The sequence below is a fragment of the Lepidochelys olivacea genome (assembly GCF_965140295.1).
Source record: "Lepidochelys olivacea isolate rLepOli2 genome assembly, chromosome: 1".
NCBI lineage: Eukaryota > Metazoa > Chordata > Testudines > Cheloniidae > Lepidochelys > Lepidochelys olivacea.
This window is the reverse complement of record NC_140411.1, coordinates 235,151,790-235,172,903: the sequence shown is the minus strand read 5'-3', so window position 1 is coordinate 235,172,903 and position 21,114 is coordinate 235,151,790. Positions and strand designations below refer to the sequence as shown.

The 21,114-nt window shown below is 40.5% G+C and overlaps 1 protein-coding gene across 17 annotated transcripts in view; it reads left to right on the top strand.

The window, feature by feature from the left end:
* The window catches only part of SOX5 (SRY-box transcription factor 5), a 422,522-nt gene that overhangs the window by 105,967 nt on the left and 295,441 nt on the right, over positions 1-21,114 (top strand). For 14 of the 17 annotated variants that reach the window (XM_084642767.1, XM_084642768.1, XM_084642765.1 and 11 more), the window contains one exon: positions 4,305-4,536. In XM_084642767.1, the coding sequence (XP_084498893.1) occupies positions 4,306-4,536 (231 nt within the window). In that variant the 5' untranslated portion in view covers position 4,305. The remainder of the gene's footprint in view (positions 1-4,304; positions 4,537-21,114) is intronic. The other 3 variants (XM_084642769.1, XM_084642771.1, XM_084642770.1) reach the window with 1 other exon arrangement.

The following is a 21,114-nucleotide window of genomic DNA, read 5'->3' as shown; positions in this document are numbered from 1 at the left end:
AGCTGAAAACTGAATCCAAATGCACATGAGCATTGGGGTGTGAGTGTAGTTCTGAACTTTGGGGACTCAGGTCTGTCTCAGAAAATTAATACCATATTGCTTTGTCTTGTGCTTATATTGGGTAGAATGAATTGGTGATAGGCAAATTCAGTTCTGATTCAACTCTTAACTACCTGTGGTTATACTATTATTTTGACCAAATTTTGTCTTTGATACGATGCACAGAAACATATTGATTTCAATGAGAGGTGTACATCAAAGCTCAGAATTTGGTCCATTATTTAGCTGACTTTACCAACTATGCCTATTTCTTGCTCTCTGTATGAACACACAATTTACACTAGTGTAACTGAGAACCAAAGCTCGGAGAAGCAAGGACTAGATATTCAGCTGGTGTAAGTTGATATAACTCTCCATAGGCTGAGGGTTTGGCCCAAGATGGTTGCATTTTTGTGTTCTATCAGTATATTCTTTGCCACACCTAATTTAAAAAAAAAATGGTAAGGAAAAGAATAGACCTGCTAACCTTGTTACTCAACAACTGAGCTCTTTTAGCTAATTAACCATTTTCCTTTGTATATTATTTATAACTGGAGCTCAGGGTTACTTGTATGCAGGATAGGTGACTCTCACTTAATACCTAGCATTAGCCCAGTAGGAAAATGAAGCTGTTCAAAATGTGAGGGGGGGGGGAAGAGAATTCAAAGATATAAAGTGTTGGAGTCTTTAAAATGTCATTAGAGGGACCAATAAAGCTGAGGAAATAATGAAAAAACTAGCAGTGAATGAATTCATTTTGTCATGTTTTCTGCCCATGAACCTATCAGAACAATTTGATGCTTTCTGCTGTTACAGCCTCTAACATTTTATGCCCTTTATGATGGGGTTTCAGGTTGGAATAGTTTTCACGTCTTGCCTTTACTTGTGTGAGTTTCCTAGATATATGTAGTGAAAAATTAAATACTATTCTATTGTACAGGATTGCTATTGAATACTAACGGTGGTAATGAAATTACAGGGCCAAATTGTATCAGATTTACATTGGCTCAAGTAGAGGGCAGGGCAGAGCTCTGCAGCCAGTAAGACAATCCCACCCTGAACTCCCTGGTACATATGATAGGTGTGTAGAGAGTATACCTCGGAACGGTGCTGCTAGTTTCCTCTGTGTGTCTTCTCAGTCTCCAAGCCAGTGAAAACTGGAAGCAGGACTGTGGACCCACCTGCTTACCTGTCGCTCTTGCATTAGGGTGGGTAGGGCATGAAGGGAGCAGTCCTTGCTCTCTGTCAAACACTTATCACAGTTGCTACTGCAACTGTGATTGGACCTTATAGGGGCTGGGCAAAATAGGAGAGAGTTTCTTGTGCCCTCTCCCTTTGCACTATGGTTCAAAGTCTGGCCCATGGTGTTATGGACTAAAAATATAGTATTCTGTATTAAAAATAAATAAGAATGTGTCACCTATCTCTTCCCCACTCCCTTCCCTTCTTTATATTTTCCTGTAAGAACTTAAATTGTTCCCTTTGGAAGCAGTGGCCAGCAGGAAGTGGCGATGAATCCTGGCAAGCTAATTGAGCACTGTAGAGGGATCTATATATTCAGGGGTGGGGCTAGTAGAAGAACTTTGAAATGCTCTTCAGATTCTCCTCTTCCTACTACACAATGGAACTCTGTGACATCATTTGCACTTATTCTATGTTTAACGCCGGTGAAAGTTCTTCACACCAAGTTGGGTGAAGAGTATATGGAAGAGACCCTCATTTCAGATAAGGGATCCTAACTATGGATAAAAGGGTACAATGTGTATCGCTGTGGAGGATTTTGACAGTAGCTTACAGTATTTTTTTCATGGCATTAGCTACATTTTAAAAGCTAGAGCCTACACTTTCAAAAGTGACTAATGTTTTTGAGTGCCTCAATTTTCAGATGCCCAACTTGAAACACTATAAACAACCCCGATATTCAGACAGTAAGGGTACGTGTTCACTACGTGCCAGATCGGCAGGTAGTGATCGATCTGTCAGGGATCGATTTGTCACATCTCGTCGAGACGCAATAAATTGATCCCCGAATCAATGCCTGTACTCCACCTGGGCTTGAGGAGTAAGCGGCGTCGACGGGGGAGCTGCCGCGGTCGACTCGCCACCGTGAGGGTGGCCAGGTAAGTCGAACTAAGATACTTCCACTTCAGCTACGCAAATAGCGTAGCTGAAGTTGCGTATCTTAGTTCTAACCCTGCCCCCTCACCCCCCCGCCCCAGTGTAACCCAGGCCTAAGACTTCCTAAAAAACAAGTCTTTTTAAGGCATCTCAAAGTGAGTAACCAAAACCAGGCACTCAAAATCACTTTTGAAAATTTAAACATAGGTTTCTGTCTCTTCTACTGCAGAATATGAATAACTCTCATGGATTCTGTAGCAGGGGAATTAGGGTCTTGGGACTTCAGACATGGCTGTAAGAACTTGAAGTATCTCAGCTAAGTATACAATACTGTTAGCAAGAGTCTGTCTGATTAACTCTGTCCATATGCATACGTTTGAGCAGGCATACAGATGTGAGAGTCTAGAAAACAGAATTTAGGTGATATGTATAAAAGATGCTAGTCCATTGGAATAAGACAGAAAATACAAGCTGGTTCTCTACATATAAATAGTTGCATATCTCCAGTCTAAGTGTAGGTTCTGTGGGTTTTTTGTGGGGGTCTGAGTTTTCTTAATATAATCTAATGTGGCTTAGGGGGCAGAACTAAAAATGAGATCATTAAAAGCAAAATAAGTCACAACAAAGGACTGTTTTAAAGTCACTGTTTGTTTTCAGACCCAGTTGACTGCTGCTAAGAACCATTTCGTGCTCAATATGCCAAATCGTTTGGACATGCTTCACATCACAGCAGCCCCACATGTGGTTCAAGAGGCTGCTGGACTTTTGAAACACAGGTTTTAACTGGAAAGTGTAAAAATAGGTGTAATTAGAATCATAATTGCTGCACTTTGGAGGAGCAGCAGTCTTTTACTATTCCATTCAGCTTCTCCCTATAACTTTTTTATTTACACTCTTCACTTTTCAATCTCATGAATATCCATTTTTCATTAAGTAGTAGTATTGTTTTTAGTAATATAACTGGTTTATTTGTCCCTTCCCCTATGATTATATCCTGGCTGAATGGGTTCCTGCTTTAAAATCAGTACTTTCTTGCTTTTGATTCCATTCCTTACAACAGATGCCTCTTGTTAGAACACAGGTCCGTTATGCCACACACAAGCCTTCATTTTCAAGAACAGTGGTAAATTAATTAGTGATGGCAAACCTCAGAAGGTCTGGGTAAGTCCACAATGTTTGGATACTTATCTGGAACTCTCTGTTCTGGAAACCAGGTTAGAAGTTTAATGGGATTGGGCTATCTTGTGAGCTTTTTATTACTGCTTGGTTTGGATGGAAATACCATGATGAATATAGCTTTTCTCATGATATTTTGATTTTTCTGATCTCCTCTGAAAACAGGAGATGCAAAAGGATGTAAGAAGTTTATTGTACTACTTTGTGAATTTTTTTTTTTAGGGGGTCCAAGTTTTGACTGAAAGTTTGGGTGTGGTTTTTCTATGTATGTTTTATGTGTGTTCTTATGATATTTCTGATCCAACTGTAAATTGCAAGTATAGGATATCTTGACAGGTAATCTTTATTCAATCCTTAGAATCCAATTTTTGTAGTGTCAGGCAGTTTAGATAGTTTAAGCATCCAAATGTTTAGATACTTATTAACACTAGACTTGTGAACCTTACAAGTTTCTTCCAACAATACTGTATTTTACCCTTCACTTTGATAGGTGGCTTTAGAAACACAAAAATTTTAGCTTGAAAGCAAGATATTTTTTTTACTTTACTTTCTTGGATATCATTAGAACAAAACAGATTATTGTCCTTTAAAAGCGAAGTTGATGCTAGTTTGTCCTGGGAGACGATCCATTTTCTGTAGGCTCTTGCAAAATGTAAAACTAGATGGGTATTTTTAAAAAGGAATTGCATTTAATTATACAGTGTTCTTAGGTGAATTTTCATGTTTAAGAAGCTGGAATACAAGAGTGCTGTATTAGTGTATTATTCTCACAACAAACAAGCACTGTTCTGTTGCTACCTGCTTGGCCATTGTTCCTGATTGTATATGCTTTGCAGTGGTATTTGGATGGTTTCCTGCTCTCTGCCAGCACAAAAAAGGCATTTCTGTTACAATGGCCCCTAACCACACAATGACGGCATTAAGGATTTATTTGGAGGTTTTATTATTTTCTCCTCTTTTGTTCCTTCCAGGATGTCTTCCAAGCGACCAGCCTCTCCGTATGGGGAAGCAGATGGAGAGGTAGCCATGGTGACAAGCAGACAGAAAGTGGAAGAAGAGGAGAGTGACGGGCTCCCAGCCTTTCACCTTCCCTTGCATGTGAGTTTTCCCAACAAGCCTCGCTCTGAGGAATTTCAGCCAGTTTCTCTGCTGACGCAAGAGAGTTGTGGCCATAGAACTCCCACTTCTCAGCACAATACAATGGTAGGTTGGCTCATGGTCTGTTGTGCTTACATCCATTCTTTGATTGTGCATCTACAATAGCTTGGCATCCAGATATGCCCTTTATACAGTATACAGTTCAGAGTCACACGTACCGCACCATACTACAATAATGTGAAAGTTTTGACCTAGCTGGACTGCCTGCCACCCCCATTGCCAATGCTAAATCATTCTGTTAAGTATCAAACTCCACTTTCGCTCACCTCAGTTTGTTCATTTATTTTAGCTCAGAGGGCACTAAATTTTGCTCTTAATTACACTGGATTTCTGTATCTGTTCATTTACTAGTAGATACTCTGGTTTTAGACCATCATTAGTGAAAGCAATATTTGGCCTAGCATGTGGAGTGTAATGCATACATTGAGGTCTATGGAACATCTAGGCACAAGAGCGTGAATGAAGGATAAAATAGAGCAACAGAGACTTGACTTTGGATTTTGTTTTTAAAAGTTGAAGTTGGATCTGCTGATGTCTGTCTTGCACATGGTGGTTAATTATACACGAATTTGCTAATTTTCTTATTTCCAGCCTTTCACATCAGGAGACCTTGGTTCAAATCCTCACTTAGAAAGAAGCCAACATACCTGTAAACTAACAGTCATACGTACGCTTCGCCAAACCAACTTATGGACTTTGAGCCAATTGACCAAAATTAGAAGTCCATTGGAAGCCCAGGACTGTCCTTATTTAAAAACAAACCAAAAAGCTCATTCCCATGTTCCACTCTGATATTGCAGTCCCATTAATTGTAAGTTGACATGTTTAGAATATTGTAATTTTTTTTTATAGAGGTAGAAAATCAGGGAGGTATTTAAATCCAGGTCTGAGGTGTACTGGCAGATATCTATGCTGGGAAGACATTTGCACAACACTTGCCTGTGAAAATGTGACCAACTTTGCTTTAGTCCCCAGCTTTCAGGAGGACTACATTCACTCTCAATTTTACTTTAAATAAAGATAACCTTTGGTCCAGTATATCTGAAAACTTTAAAAAATGAATGATACAATAAGTGTCAGTTTATTATCACAAAAGACTATGACAACTCCATAGTTCTATTTAAGCTATTACAGCTCATTACAGATGTGCAACAAGCTCTACATTAAAAATCCCCCCACTCCACCCCTTTTTTTGAAAGTGAGTGTGTTTCCACTGGAGCTGCTTTTCTAGATGAAAAAGCTTGCTGCTTTTTTTTTTTTCCCATTCAATTTTATATTGTTCTTCAATTTTAAGTTGAGAGAGCAACCTTGTGGGAGAGATTGCTCAGGGGTGCTATTATGCTTTTTTTTTTTTTTTAACTTGCTTGCTTCTGATCCTCTACCACACGTGCTGTGCAGATGTTATTCATTAATGTGCCATTAAAGTCAAAGGAACACAGGGCTTTACTGTCATATGGGCTATGTTGTATTTTGGCCTGGTGTGAGATCCCTTGTCTTTTAAAATTTTCTTTGGCATTATGGTTTGGATTTTCAATCTTGTACAGCACCTAAACCCAGGATAGATGCTTTCTCAAATATAAAGGCCTTTTCCTGCTGCCACTGAATTCAGAGGCATACCTTCCACCAACTTCAATAGTAGAGGACTAAGCCCTAAATGAGTAAATATAACTTGTCCTCTAAGGAGCCCCGCAGTGTGTTCTCCCTGGACATTGCTGAAACATTCAACTATAGTTTGACTGACTTGTATACTTATTCATGCATAGATTTATTTATTTTAAAGGCTAGAAAGGTCCAGAGTAGTCATCTATTGTGACTTCCTGCAAGACATTGGCCTTAATTGAACACCAAAATAACATACTGTATCATCTAATAATACTTTTATACTGCACATTTCAGACAGTTTTGTTGTATGGAATGTATTGATAGCATGTGCATTTGAAGCAGTTTCTTCTTGTGTGTGCACAGGGGAGAGGGGTTGTTTTTTTGCCCTGACATGTGAAAGAAGTGCTAGCTCATGCACAATGAGTGAAGTGATCAGTGCAAATAAGCAATATACATGTAATATGATCCCTGTTCTTTCCCTCTGTCCCCCTCTCCCCCTACCTTTGATATCTCACAGAGAAAAAACATGAGCACAGAGCTGTGACAACTTGTAAGTGGCTTTAACCTGTGTGATCAGCACTTACTGTATCTATCCCCATAGAGCCTATTCACCTTGGCAGCACTACAAGGGTCATTATTCCACTACTTGAACTGTTCCTATCCGATTTGGTACTGTAAATCCAGGTGTGTGCACACATGCAGTGTAGGCCAATGGTATTTTATCAGGAGAGTGCTAGCAGTCTCACGCTCCTTAACAACTTGTGTACTACACTGACTGACTCTGCTAGTAATCCTGGCGTTCTCATTTTACAGCTGTATGATGGCCTTCACAGGATATACCTTTTACAGATCTCTCCAGTATATTATAGGTAGGCTTGGAAGGATTCATTTTTTAATCAGTAAATGTTGCTTTCATCAAACATACACACATCAACAAGAAAATATTTCCATCAATTATCAAAATTTACAGAGAGGCAAAGTAAGAAAAGTACTGCTTGGGAATTTGTTGGAGTTTGAGTTCAGGATGTTTTACGTGATATATTTTGACATGTGATGTTGACAATTTGTGTTTTAACAGTTTATAAAGGTTTAACATTTTGAATCTCAACATCCACTGTCACTAAAAAAAACATTATTTATTGATTTAAATTTCCCATGGGTGCACAAAATTATGGGAGGGGGGTTCAGACCATTATTTAATCTGTCAAAATTAAATAAAAAGCAAATTCTGCCAAGCCTTCTTAAAAGGCACAACCAGACCAACACTGCCCAGGCATCTAGCCAGTCTTAAGCCCAAGTTGTAAGGCACTCCCACCTCCTTGCATCCCTCATGAACAAATTGTATGCTGTCTGCTTCATCTCTCAGTGGGTGCCTCATGGGAGACATTCGTGGCTTGGCTCTGGAAAAAATAGATATTTCAGTATCAAAAGGTCCCCAGGTCTTTTTATGCTTGGCCTACAGCCTGCTTGCAGCTGTGGGGATAAAACCAGCAGAAGTAAATCCAGAGCTAAGCTATCCAGAACAGGCATGAAATTGTCTAGGGTTGTATTATCGAGCAGTGCTGTGAACAGCAATGGCTCTTTCCACCATCACCATCTCCTTATGCTCCATTGCCCAGCACCTGGTTATGGAAGAAGAATAGCAAAGAAACTCAGACTTGGAGAACAACCTAGGGAGTAAGGAGCCTCTTGGCATGCCTCATCTTTCTACTCATCACTCACCATTGCATCTTCAGCAGGGGCTGAATTTTTCCCTTTATTTGATAGGTCACTGTCACCTGGGCTTCCCTTTATAATTCCCACCAGCTGGGACAGGGACACAGAGGAATAGGAGGGGTATGAGGGGAGGAAGGGCAGGCACTCAGCTCCAGGCTAGGAAGGATGGTCCTGTGTTCTTCCAGGCCCATTCAAGCTTCTCTGGGTCCCACTTTTGCCTCTGTCCCTAACCCCCAGCATGTAGGAGTCATATGCAGGCAGAGCCTGCAGAATATTTCCAATGTAAGGGTGCTAGGCCCCCCAATTCCACTGCCCCTGAGCTGGGATCACTGTTCCCTCTAAGCTGTGTGCGCGCATGGCGAAACACCGCTTGCACAACAATTTGCACAGAAGAAATTTTTTGCACAAACAGCCTTTCAAAAATTAGAGGGAACAATGGCTGGGATATCCTAAGACCTATGAGATGATGATCCATTCCAACAGAAGGGCCATTAGAGAATCTGCCTGACCTCAGAGTTCCCTAGGATTTGCCTTTCTGAGCAAGAGCAAGCCCTGTTACTCTAGGCCATGTCCTGGAAACTTCTGTCTCTGAACTTCAGTGTAGAGACATAGGTCCAAAGGACAGGAAGGCAGAACCCCAGAGAAGGAGGGAGTTTTCTAGACTCAGCCAAATCTTCAGAGGAGTTGGAGAGCTCCATCTCCATATCTTCCTTGGAATTTAACAATACATCTGAGAGGCAGGGACGTAAACCAAAGAAAGCCTTTTTCTGAGGAGGCAAAACTATCTCAAATTTCCTCCTGCTTGAGGAAGAAACTAGCCATATATTTATCCATCTTCCAGACATTTTTATCCAGATCCGGATGATCCCAGAGAAAAATGACACAAATCCTGGTGACTTGGAAAAGAAAATGCAAACACATTTTTCCCCCAATTAAAGTAACTGCAACCAAGAACTGTGAAAGACGAATGCTCAGGGAAAAAATCAAGCAAGAAATAATTCTAAATATGAAAAGTCTAGTCCATGCTCTTGAAAAAGGGTAAACTGTCAGAATCTGAGCCAAAGGCTCAAGAAAAAGTACAAGACCAACTCTTTGCCTTAAAATATATAGAGGCTCTCCTTTAAAGTTAATAGCAGGCCCCCAACTAGCCTTAGCTGAAATGCACTGCATGACTAAACTATGCATTTCTCTTTCTTTTGAAGACTTCCCCCCCCCCCCCCGCCAACCCCCATTCAAAGATGCAGTACCCTAATATAACTGGTAGCATTTGACCCTTCTCTGACAAAAGTTCTGGGATTTTTTTTATTTAATTACGATTGATCTGCCTCATGTTGGCATATGCATACATACAAAGCGCCCTTGTGTCATCTTCAAAGTGTAGTAATGGGAACCAGCAGTGACCACAGCAGTGTTTTAGACATAAGAAGTGGCAGGATTCAAAATATAGTAATTGATAAACTATACTGTGAACATTTTGATGATCCTTCTCCAGAAGGGTAGAGACTATTTCTTCTTGAATATTGTTCAAAGAGTAGGTGAGATGTAAAATCAGAGTTTTAACCTCTTGACGTTAAAAGATCCTTTGGCAAGATCAGGGTGTTTGTGCCATGGCCCTTGTTGTATTCCACTCTGGGTAACTACATTTGCCAATCTACATTGCCTCTTCAGTTTCAGTTGGATCCAGTATGCACCTTAAGTTTTTGACTTAAATTGGCCTGAAATGTTGCTGTACATTGTTAAATACTTTCAGTGTTTGACCCTAGAAGTGACTGCTTTCAGTTAATTAATTGATTCTTGCATAAGTGGAAAGCATTTTGAGACATTTGGATGATATTAAGAATCAGAATAATGAAGAAGCTTAAGCTGCACATTGTTTTGTGCTATTCTTCCATTTGCTCAAAAATAAGACACTCTCCAATACTCTTTTTGAGTTTTGCCTTTATGCATGCATACATCTTGGCCTACGCTTTGCCAGTAGATCAGTGGTTATACACACATTTTTTGAATGTTCTTGGGTCAAAATAATGTGCAGCCAGAGCACTTAAGCCGCTACTCAGAAGTTGCGGGGAGAACGTGTATAGCTTTTTAAAATGTCAGAATAGGATCCTAATTATACTATGGAAAATAGTGGGGGGGGGTTTTAAAGAGCTTTTAGAGAAATTCAGATTTCCAATGTACCTTTCCAAGTATAGGATAAGTTATTGTGATGATACAATGCACAGTGTTGTGAACACCAGTGCAGTTATTGTGCTTGCTCTAATAATGAGAATTTCATTGTTTGGGGAGAGCAGTCTCCTACACGCTAGACAAAAGTGTAATTACTTTTGAACAACGAGGAATGTGCTCAATTTAATAGCACGGAGAATAGATTCACAAAGATTCAGATAAAGCTAGCTTAAAAGCCATATGTTCAATGTGGCAGTATGAAATTGTTAGTAGTTACCATAATTACACACACACATACACTCCCACTTTCATAGTTTAAGGTATAAACTGTTGTTCACAAACTTGTCCAGTTCTTATAGAAACAAGGCCTAGTTCAATTAAAACAAAGCAAAAATGGCGATAAATTTGCATCTTTGTGGGGTTTTGTGGTGGTCTTTTCTTTTCTCCTTTCTCTTTTTCTGAGAAATTGATACTTATCATAGGATGAAAATGCACTATTACAAACATTGCAATATAAATGTCATCACAAAGTAGCACATGAAAGCTGTTTCCATACATATAATTCTAGGTTTGTATCTTAGTTTGATCTTTTCAATCTTTACACTTGTATTGTTTTAGAAAACTACCCCTAGGCTTTCAGGAATGAGGAAACGTGCAGAAGAATCAGTTAGGACTGATCACATAGCTCGTGAAGTTACGCAGTACGGTCCTTGTCCTTGACAATTCCATTTAATCCATAGGGTCCAGTAGTGAGGGGGCTAGGGAAAGCTTTTGGGCACTTCACATGTACAGCACACAAAGTATCACCACTGTATTTAAGTTACTAGCCTCTGTCTGTCCTGTGTTATAAGCTGTATTCCTCTGTTTGTCTTCATTCCTACCCTCATTTATTTCTGTACATACTGTCTATTCACAGTTATATAGTACTTTACAAACAGCAGTGAATTAATTATCACAACACCTTTGTGAGGAGGAAAGTAAACCAGATACAATATCTCCGTTTTTCAGATGAGGAAACTAAGGCAGAAATTAAGGCCACTGAGGGATTGAAGGTCAGTGTTGTCACATAGGAGTCCCTTGCTTCCAGCCTTGTGCTTTGTCCACCAGGCCATATTGCCTCTTTGTGTACAGTGGTCACCTAAACTTCATAGCAGATGTACTATCCTAGCAAAAATAATTGGCTGAGAGGCAGTCAGGTTGAAATCTGAGGTGGCCCATTGGCAGCAGTCTGTGAAGGAAGCAGCTCCTCCCCAACAGCTGTGAATTGGTCTGGGGTCCCATCTCCAAAGCAAGGGACCTGTGGCTAGGGTTTGATTAGGAGCCAAAAGGCCTGTTTTGGTCTCTAAGGACAATAAGTGACTCCTGATTACAGAGGAAAATCACTATAAGAAAAAATTCCAATGATAACTTTCAAACAAAAAGGGCTAGAAATGTAGTTAAAGCGATAAATATAAGTAGCTGAAGCCAACCTTTCTATTTATAGATTCTTTGAAATTTATGCAGAGGGGTGACTTCAGTTTTCATGGCCACAAAATCAGAGGGGCATGTGTGATGTGTGGGGGGAGAGATGGTAGGTTGATGTTGAGTATCTGAGGCTGTCTACGCTCGCACTTTCGTTGGCAAAACTTTTGTTGGTTGGGTGTGGAAAAAAACACACACACATCCCCCCGGCCAACAAAAGTTTCACTGGCAGACCTGCTGGTGTGGACAGAACTATGTCAGATGGAGAAGCTCTCCCATTGACATAGCTACCGCTGCTCATTGGGGGTGGTTTAATGATGGTGGTGGGAGAGCTCTCTCCTGCCGGCATAGAGCGGCTGCACAGGAGACCTGTATCTGCAGTGGTACAGCTGTACCACTGCAAAGGTCAGTAGTGTAGACATAGCCTTAGTGTAAAGCACTCATTTTTAATAGGTCCATTTGAAATCAGTTAAGCAGAAAATAATCACCTGAAAAGTAAACACCTTTGTTTTATAGAAGCAGCGGGAACTCATGTGTATCCATTGTTTGCAATTGTAGGCACACCTAACCTTCAATTCAATGACTTAATATTAGACAAAGCCATCATTTAAACTTCTCACATAAATACTAGCAGACACCTGATTCATTTAGGTAGCTGAAAAATTATACAGAAACGAACTGGGTACAAACAACTTGAAATCCTTAGGAGTAGTTGACCCACCATCTGTGAAACAGATCTGTCCCTTTCCTGAATGGTGACAGCCAATGAAGAATAATTAGGCACACTACTAACAGCAATTATCAACACCTTCCAAGAAATAAACCTTCCAACCTTCCTAGAAAAAGAAGCAGCAGCCCTTCCAGTTGTCAAAAACCCAACCCTGGAAGTGGACATCTTAAATTAATGTCCGATGTCTAACTTCCCATCCCTTGGCAAACCCATTGAGACTGTAGTGACAGCCACGCTCCAGCAACACAAGACATCTATTGGTAACCTAGACGCTTCATACCAGGGCATGGAGAAAGCCCTTGTGGCACTAAGGATAATCTTTTCATGGCAATGGAGAAAGTGTTGCGATCTACGTGCGTGACAAGCTGAAGTAGCGGGTACAGCGCTACAATGGCTCCAATCATTCCTTTCCGCCAAAGCCCAGAGAGTGGTTATGAACCACAGCTCCTCTTACCCAAATCCATCACCTGTGTGGTCCTGCAAGGATCTATTCTGTTCTTCCTTCTCTTCAACAGCTATCTGAGCTCACTTAGCGAGAGAGTGAGACAGAGCCTTCAGTGCCAACACTACTCCTGGCACCTGGCTGTATATCTTACTTTCCACAGACACAGCCAATGCCATCTCATGGATGTCACCATGTTTAGAGGAGATTAGCATCTGGATGAGGATTAGCTGCCTCAGACTAAAATTGAGGAGAAGTCTGAGGAGATGCTGATGAAAAAAGGGTAATGCTTTTAAGAACTAACCAGGAACACTGAAGTTCTCTGTCCCAGCACATCTAAACCTTGGGGTCCTGTTTAACTCATCATTACAGCTAGATGACCAGACAGCTTCCATTGTAAAAAATGTGGAACTCCACCTTTAACATGAACAAAATTTCTTCCCATTTTCCCAGATGATGAACTGGCCATAGTAATCGATGCATTCATCACCTCCAATGCATTTACTGCTACCATTACACAAAACTTTTCTTTGCATTAAGCCCATTTCTGCTCAACCCCTTCTTTGAACACCTTACTTGATAGACTGTCTCAGTAAAGACCATTATCTAACAGTGATTGTTCCGTAGCACCTTCCTTTTAGGAATTTCCCTGCGATCTAATCCAAACATGTGACTCTCTATTAAGAAGATGTTACTTCTCTACTTAATATTTATATCTATTGTGAGTACTCCTTTCTCTTCCACCCTCTCTCCTCTTCCCCCCCCCCACCCGCATTGCTATATCTTGATTTTTCTCATCCTATTCCCTTTAATTTTCTCATCCTATTCCCATCCTATTCCCTTTTCCCAGGTCCTACGAATTAACCTTCCTTAGACTCTGTCTACCCTAAATTTACCTCCCTTTGTTAACACTTGCAGCTCCAGCAGTGGTAATAATGGTGAGAGCACTGATACAGATATGGCTCCAGGCAGCTGCTGGCACTTTAACCATCATGTCATCCAACCATGCTTCCCCCCCCGCCCCCTTTGAACTAACTACTCCCTTTTGTCTTGAGTGTATCAATGAAATGTCAACTTCCTCTCCATCATATTCTTAGATTAAATGGTTTATTCAATTTTATAGGAGTTTCATGGCAGAAGAAAGGCCTCTGGCAAAACACAGACTCAAAATTTCAATATGGGCATGCCTAAGTGTGCATGCCTGACTTAGGCAGGTTAATTCCAAAAACGTGCACAATCTCCCAATGGAAAAAAGATTGCCATGCTGCAGTGCCAGTGGACCAGCACTAAAAAGCACTTTTAGTTAAAAGTGAAAGGACACCAAACTTCCTCTGTCAAGCAAGAAGGATCCTGCAAAATTTTGGATTGGTGGCAAGCTCAGCCCTTACCTAAACTGTTTGGCCTGTATTTGTTGTCCTGCTTTATTATAAAGAGGTTAAGTGTGTTGTTCCTAATTACTGTTTAAATACAGTACATGTGAGCAGATGAGGCATCTCCTCTGTTATGTAAGCACAGCAACCTCAATGAATCTTGTGAAGTTAACATCACAAAATAAAGCAGTTGGACATAACTGACTGGAGTTTGTGCCTAATTTAACCAAGGATGACTTTGCCATAGTACCATAAACAATGCTATCATTATCTGTGAAAGTAGTGTTTACTTCAACATCATTCTTCATGCTTTTAGAACTCAAGCCAGCCTCAGGGAAAGATGGCTTTAAAACAAAATTAACTGTTTGTAGACCAAAGACAATAGGAGAAGCAACAAAATAATTATGCAGATTATTTGAAACAAGTGCCATTAAAAGCTTTACATAACACCATTACCATTGTTTATATCATGTCCTAAGTGTGTTGCGGTGCTACACAAACAAACACTCCTCCTCCTGAAATGTTAAGGTCCTGATGTTGCAAAAAGATGTGCCTTCATGGGCCCTTATGCTGGTATGGGGGCTTATTTAATTTGATTCCTCATGGAGTAACTCTTCTAGAGCCCTTTGTAGAATTGGGGCTTTGATGACATGAAATAATAAGGGATATTACAGAAAGGACAAAATCCTCTGACACTTCAGGAGTGGATTACTGCAACGTACTCTACATACCACCTCAACACAGCAATTTAAGCTGTTCCACAATGTAGTGGCCAGCCTATTAAACATTGCTTCACAGTGGCAGCACACAAAAGCTGTGCTCCATGACCTGCCCTGGCTGCCTGTTGGGTTCCAGATTGACTTTAAGTCTTTGTTTTTTCACCTATGAAACCCTAGGTGACTTGGGACCTTCTTATTTGAGAGACCACCACTCTCCGCATTCCTAACTTCCACAATAGCGATCTGCATAGATGTTAATTTCTATTTAGAAGGTAAAACATTCTTTGCAGTGAGCTTTCACTCAGAAACAAGCACCCCTGCTCTGATGACCATCATGCCATGCTGTAAAGCACATCCATTTGTGTGGGCTGCGGCAGAGGGTAAAGCTTGATAATGTTTAGATAGGTGCGGAGGAGGGGAGTTTTACGTTTGGTGTGGGGTTCAGTTTTGATAGCTTTGGATGTATAAACTGACGTTTAATTGGTTTTTGTTTTTGTAATATGTTTGAGGGGTGCCAAAAGCCTCTCTTTTAATTATTGTAGAAATCCGAATACATACTCACAATCTAAGGCTATGTATATAATTTGGAAAAGGGAATGGCCTCCTTGGCCTCGTCTTGACTAGGAAAGAGATTGTGGCTAACATCATGGTAGCTAACATTAACCAACATGACGCCAGCCATGACCTTTCTTCCTAGTCAAGGCGATCCCTTGAGTGTTTGGAAGTTACTTAGCGCATAGTGGGTTCTACTGTAAATAAATATGATAATTTTTCAAAAATTATCTCCATTATACTAGAAATATCAACCGTTCTGCACTTCCGAGTGAAAAATCCTAAACTTGCCTGAGTTCCTAAGTGTTAGGGTTGGACTTGTCACCTGTTAGATAAGGTTTCATATATACAGAGTTTGTGGTGAATTTTTTACCTTTTTAGATAGTGTCTGTGATTTCCCTCTTCTTCGCATCATTCATTCATAAACTGTGAATTTATACTGAATTCATTCTGCCTTTGACAGTTTTCCAAGTAGAAGGCTGTTTTTTGGTCCCACTTTGTAGTCTGTTCGTAAAGGAATGAAATTTTAAGTTTATGAATTTTTAAATTATTGAAATGAAGTTGCTAAACTTTATCCTCCAAGATTTTCAGGATTGTTGTATATGTCAGCATGTACAGTTAAAAATGGAACCCAGTGAATACTGCAGAAAACACGTTATTTGTGAACGACGTGCAATGTGTCTTACTGTGGTCAGCTGACACGATCAGCTTTTTGGGGTAAAGACTATAGCTCTGATCCCGCAGCTGATAGCTTGCGGTGAATTCACTGGGGCATCATGTGGGTGTAGCTTTCTGACTTTACATTCTCTATGGTGGGTTCAGGACCTATGTCTTTATCTGCTATATGAAGCACCATGAGCAGCTATAGTGCTGCATACAAATGCTGTTTTATAATAAAAAAGTGGCAGTTTTTCTAGGAGTGCATTGTAATCTAGTACGTGAAGCCGGGAGCTGGGATTTAGGACTTTGTTTGTGGCTCAGTTGTTGAATTATCATTGGCAAATCACTTCACTTTTCAGGACCTCAGTTTACTCATCTGTAAAATGGCAATTGTGCACAGTGTTGTGAGCTTTAAGTAATGTTTCCAAAGCAATTAGAGACTTGTGGAGATTCTTGAATAACAGGTGTTATATAGTAAGGGCAAAGTAGAGCCGGACTAATACCACAAAAACTAGTATGTTTTTATGCAAATATTCCTTCAAATGTTGTTGATGGATTCACTTGACTGTGTCTGAGCTCATCTTGAATTTGCTCTTCATGAATATTCTAGCAAACTAGATGTACTAGGTCTAGTGATGCCCACGGAAAGAGAATTTTAACATTGGATATTCAGTGAAAGCAAATTTTAAATTGTTTACCTAGCTAACAACAATATAAAGTTCAAATTACAGATTTTACCTGCAAATATGCAATTTGCAGTTCATATTGTTATTGGTTAGCAGCATAAACCAGAGATCAGTAATAATGGCTCATGGCTTATAGAGGTCACACTTTGAAAAGTTTTTCTTTTCCCATTTTGAGAGATTAGACTGATTCCAGTCATCTTCCACATTTTAAATATAGGAAAAGTCTCTCAAACCTGTAGAATCTGAAGCTATTCATGTGCTTAGTTAGTCATGTGACTTGCTTAAACAGAGGCCTTAGTGAATGTCAGGCTTTCTTTTAAAATTGAATCCTGTAATGACAACACACTGTATGTACATCATGCTGACTTCAGAAATTGATCTCATTTTACCGGTTATCTTTGTAGTGTGTTACTTTGAAAATCTAATGCCATAGGTAGCTAAATATATTGAATAGCGTCCTAGTCATGAAACCGTGATAACTGTCAGCCTTATCCACAACTACTTGTCAGCTGTGCTGCAGTCTAGTTTACTTCCTGATCTGTGTTTAATCCAGAGTGCTCTGTGTGTGCACATATGTGTACACAGCTTTATCTTTTGGCTCTATAAACTTTTACAATAGCTCACCTTTTTGGCACATCTTGCTGTAAATTGTGTCATGCCCACAGGCTGCAGAGAAGCAACACAAATAAGATGTGAAGGAGAGAAGAGACATACTCTAAAATGTACATGATCTAGAAATGCAAAATGGCACATGAGAGTTGCAATTTATTCCAATATAAGTCAACTCACCAGACCAGAATACCTATTTTTAATTCTTAGCTATTCACACTCCTGGAGAAGTGGGTAATTTTCTTATCTAGTTTACTTTAAATATCTGTTACTATATTTTGTGTGAGTTTATTGCTTCCTGACGACCACCACATGTTCTCTATTCTTTTGATTTCATTCTAACTACACTGTTCAGTGTTCTCTTATGCCCTCTTCAGTGATTCTATAATTATATTTATTTTACATAGAAACATTAGGGATTTTTCCCCTTTTTACATATGGTGTTTTTGCTTCATGCAGAGAAAACTACACAGCTGACAGGGTTTAAAAAAAAAAACCCTCCAAATTCTATCCAGCATTAAACTCTTATGTTTATAACCCTGAATATCTCTAAAATGTCTTTACCTAAAACACTTTATGGTTTTATTACCAGGTTTATGCCAGTAATAATATTCACATCAGCTTTCTTAGGGATAATCTTTAAACAGAACCTAGCAAGAAAGGCTTTGAAAACTATCATTCCCAGGAACGCAAATCTCGGAACATGAAACATCGGTTTAATCGCCCCCTCTGACAACTTAACATGACAGATTGAAAAATACAAGCCGATATGGAAGTGGGATCAATGGATTATCAAAGTCCTAAACATCTTCTCTTGGGGGGAGGGGGCTTTTGGGTCCATTGGCATGCGTAAGACATTAAGTTTGCATAGCTTACCACAGATCCGATGCTGTCTGACTGGCAGTGAAGTTGAGAGAGGGAGAGAGAGAGATTTACATGAGAGAACTCAGGGGGCTTTGTCACGGCAATTGTACAAAGTGATATACAGTGCAAATCGACTCGAGCATGTCCCTGGATAGCAGGCGGTTTACAGCCTCTTCGAGCAGAGATTACTGCTTTATCTTGTCATACTAAATTAACGTGGCAGCACACTGTTAAACAGTGGTGACCTCTTCATCTGTGGAAATTGCTGCCTAGAGGAGAGATGGTATTTAAGACTCTCTCTCTCTCTTTCTCAATCTCCCCAGTCCCGTCCTCCCCACTCCCCATAGAGCCCTGAGGCACATTTGGGTTAGGATGTAGCATAAAAGAAAGAGAGAAAGAGAAAGAAGGGGTAAAAAAAAAAGGCTTTTAACATCCAGGTGACAACAGCTATGTGTTAATTGAGCCTTTGTTGTTTGATTAATAGCCACTTTGGTGTAGAATATTAAACTGTTGTGTGGACAACTTTCTAAAAAATGACAGGTCCTCTCAGTAAACTGGGATTAGGCAATATTCTCTGGTCTGTTCATTTTAACCCCTTATTGTTCTCCTATTTTTCCTAAACTTGCATTTATTTAGGAGTGAGAAAGTCTTACTTTTCCATCACCACCTCCACTGATAAATTGGCATAGCTCTCTCTGGAAAAGCTTCGATGATTTACAGAAAATGAAGGTCTGGCCCATTGTTTTTATTGAAGGGTGAGGGGATGAGGATTGTTCTGAAGCTTATTTGGACTACTGTGTTAGACTGTTGTATATGAGGGGATTTAGAACAAAACATTTCTCTGAGAAAGGGTGTGGAGAGATGGGGAATGACCATTCCATAGGTCTGACATTTTTCTAGAGCAGGGGTGGGCAAAATTTGTGGCCCGAGGGCCACATCTGGGTATAGAAATTGTATGGCGGGCCATGAATGCTCATGAAATTGGGGGTTGGGGTGTGTGAGGGCTCTGGCTGGGGGTGTGGGCTCTGCAGTGGGGCTGGGGATGAGGAGTTGGGGGTGTAGGAGGGTGCTCCAGGCTGGGATCGAGGGGTTTGGAGGGCAGGAGGGGGATCAAGGCTGGGCAGCGGGTTGGGGCATGGGAGGGGATTGGGATCCGGCTGGCGCTTACCTCAAGCAGCTCCCAGAAACAGCAGCATGTCCCCGCACCATCTCCTACGCGGAGGCACGGCCAGATGGATCTGTGCGCTGCCCTGTCTGCAGGTGCCGCCCCTGCAACTCCCATTGGCTGTGGTTCCCAGCCAATGGGAGCTGCAGGGGCGGTGCTTGGAATGGGCGTAGCGTGTGGAGCCCCCTGGCTGCCCCACGTGTAGAAGCTGGAGGGGGAATGTGCCGCTGCTTCCTGGAGCCTTGTGGAGTGGGGCAAGCCCCCGACCCTGCTCCCCGGCTTGAGCGGGGCCAAGCCCCAAACCCCACTTCTCGGCGGGATATTGAGGACTCGATTAAAACGATTGAAGGGACAGATATGACCTCCAGGCTGTAGTTTGCCCACCTCTGTTCTAAAGGAAAATGGGACAAGGGGGTGGGCAGGGGACGACCTCCCATCTTCCTGTCTTCTTCAGTGGACTGTCATGATGAGAGAGAGAATGTCAGCTCATGTTTAGACCAGGTTTTCTGGTTCTGTTTCTCACTCATTACTTGCTCTGTTCATTGACTCCTTTATGCGACTGATGCAAAGCCCACTGAAGAATGCTTTTGTCTTTCATATACTTTGTATCAGGGTCTATGTGGCCTTGGGCACATTACTGAGATACAATGTTGTACAGTGCTTGGTATTCTCAGATTGTAGGTGCCTTACAAGTGCAAGCTACTAATTTTTATCATACTTTATAATGAGCAAGAGAGGATGCTTTGGTCAGGGTGGTTTTGGTTACATTAGGGACCATTATGCTGAAAATCATGACTTTATGGCTGCATTTTCTATTGGATGATACATTTGCTAATTAGCGTTCAAGAGGGTTTGTGTATCCATTGCCAAGTACACTTGTTGGAAAGAAAAAAAAAAAACCTTTTATTTTTAAAATTTAGTACTGATTGTGGGGTGCCAGAGTTTTCACTCCATAGATCATATGAACAAGGTCATGGAATTGTAGAAATCTGAGATGGAAAAAGAACTCTTAAGTCATCTAGTCTCGTTCACTTCTGGCCATGCACAATTGTTCCTTACTGTTGATTCATTTATTTATTTATTTGAGCTGCCACCTATGCAGATTTATGCAAAACTGTGCATATTGTACGGTATGTTTTCTTCATAACACTTTTTGAAGCAGGTTTTTCCTTGCTTCCATACGATGCCAGTAAAGCTAGATTGCAGGCAGAGTATTTGCCTTTTGAGAAATGGCATATCTGCAAACATAGCTCTGTTTTCATTGGAGGAATTCTGAAGGCCATTTGGCTAGACTTGTATGCTGGGAAGATGGTAATAACTGACTTCCTAATTTATTCCTTTTAGAAATCAATATATTTGATAATTCATGTACTGCTTACAGAGCCTGCACAAGTGGCTCATGAATCGATCAGCAGCAAGCAAAAATGAAAGCTAATGAACTCATTTTAGTAGCAAGTTTCTCATTAGCAGGTAGGCTACCGATCTTTCCAGTTCTAAGTCACATGGTCTTTATGCGCACTTGCAAGGAATAGTTTCCATCTTTTATAAATAAATAAATACACACATAAATAAACATTAGAAAATGAAGAGTTGGCCAAGTTTTGAATGCTTCATCACTGCTTCAACATATATATTTACAATATATGTTTGATAATGGGCTGTGGAGGCTGTCACCTCATGGTCACAAGTTTTAAATCTGTCTGTCTTAGGTACTTACATGGTCTCCATTAACATAGTATCTGAGTGATTTCTGCGGGCCAAAAGGTATTGTCATATAATAGTTGTTTGATGGCCCTTGTGAAAAAAGTTGGTTATTTCAATTTAATTCAGGTAGGAAATGTGTCCATGTACCCAAGAACTAGCTCAATTGCCACTAATTGG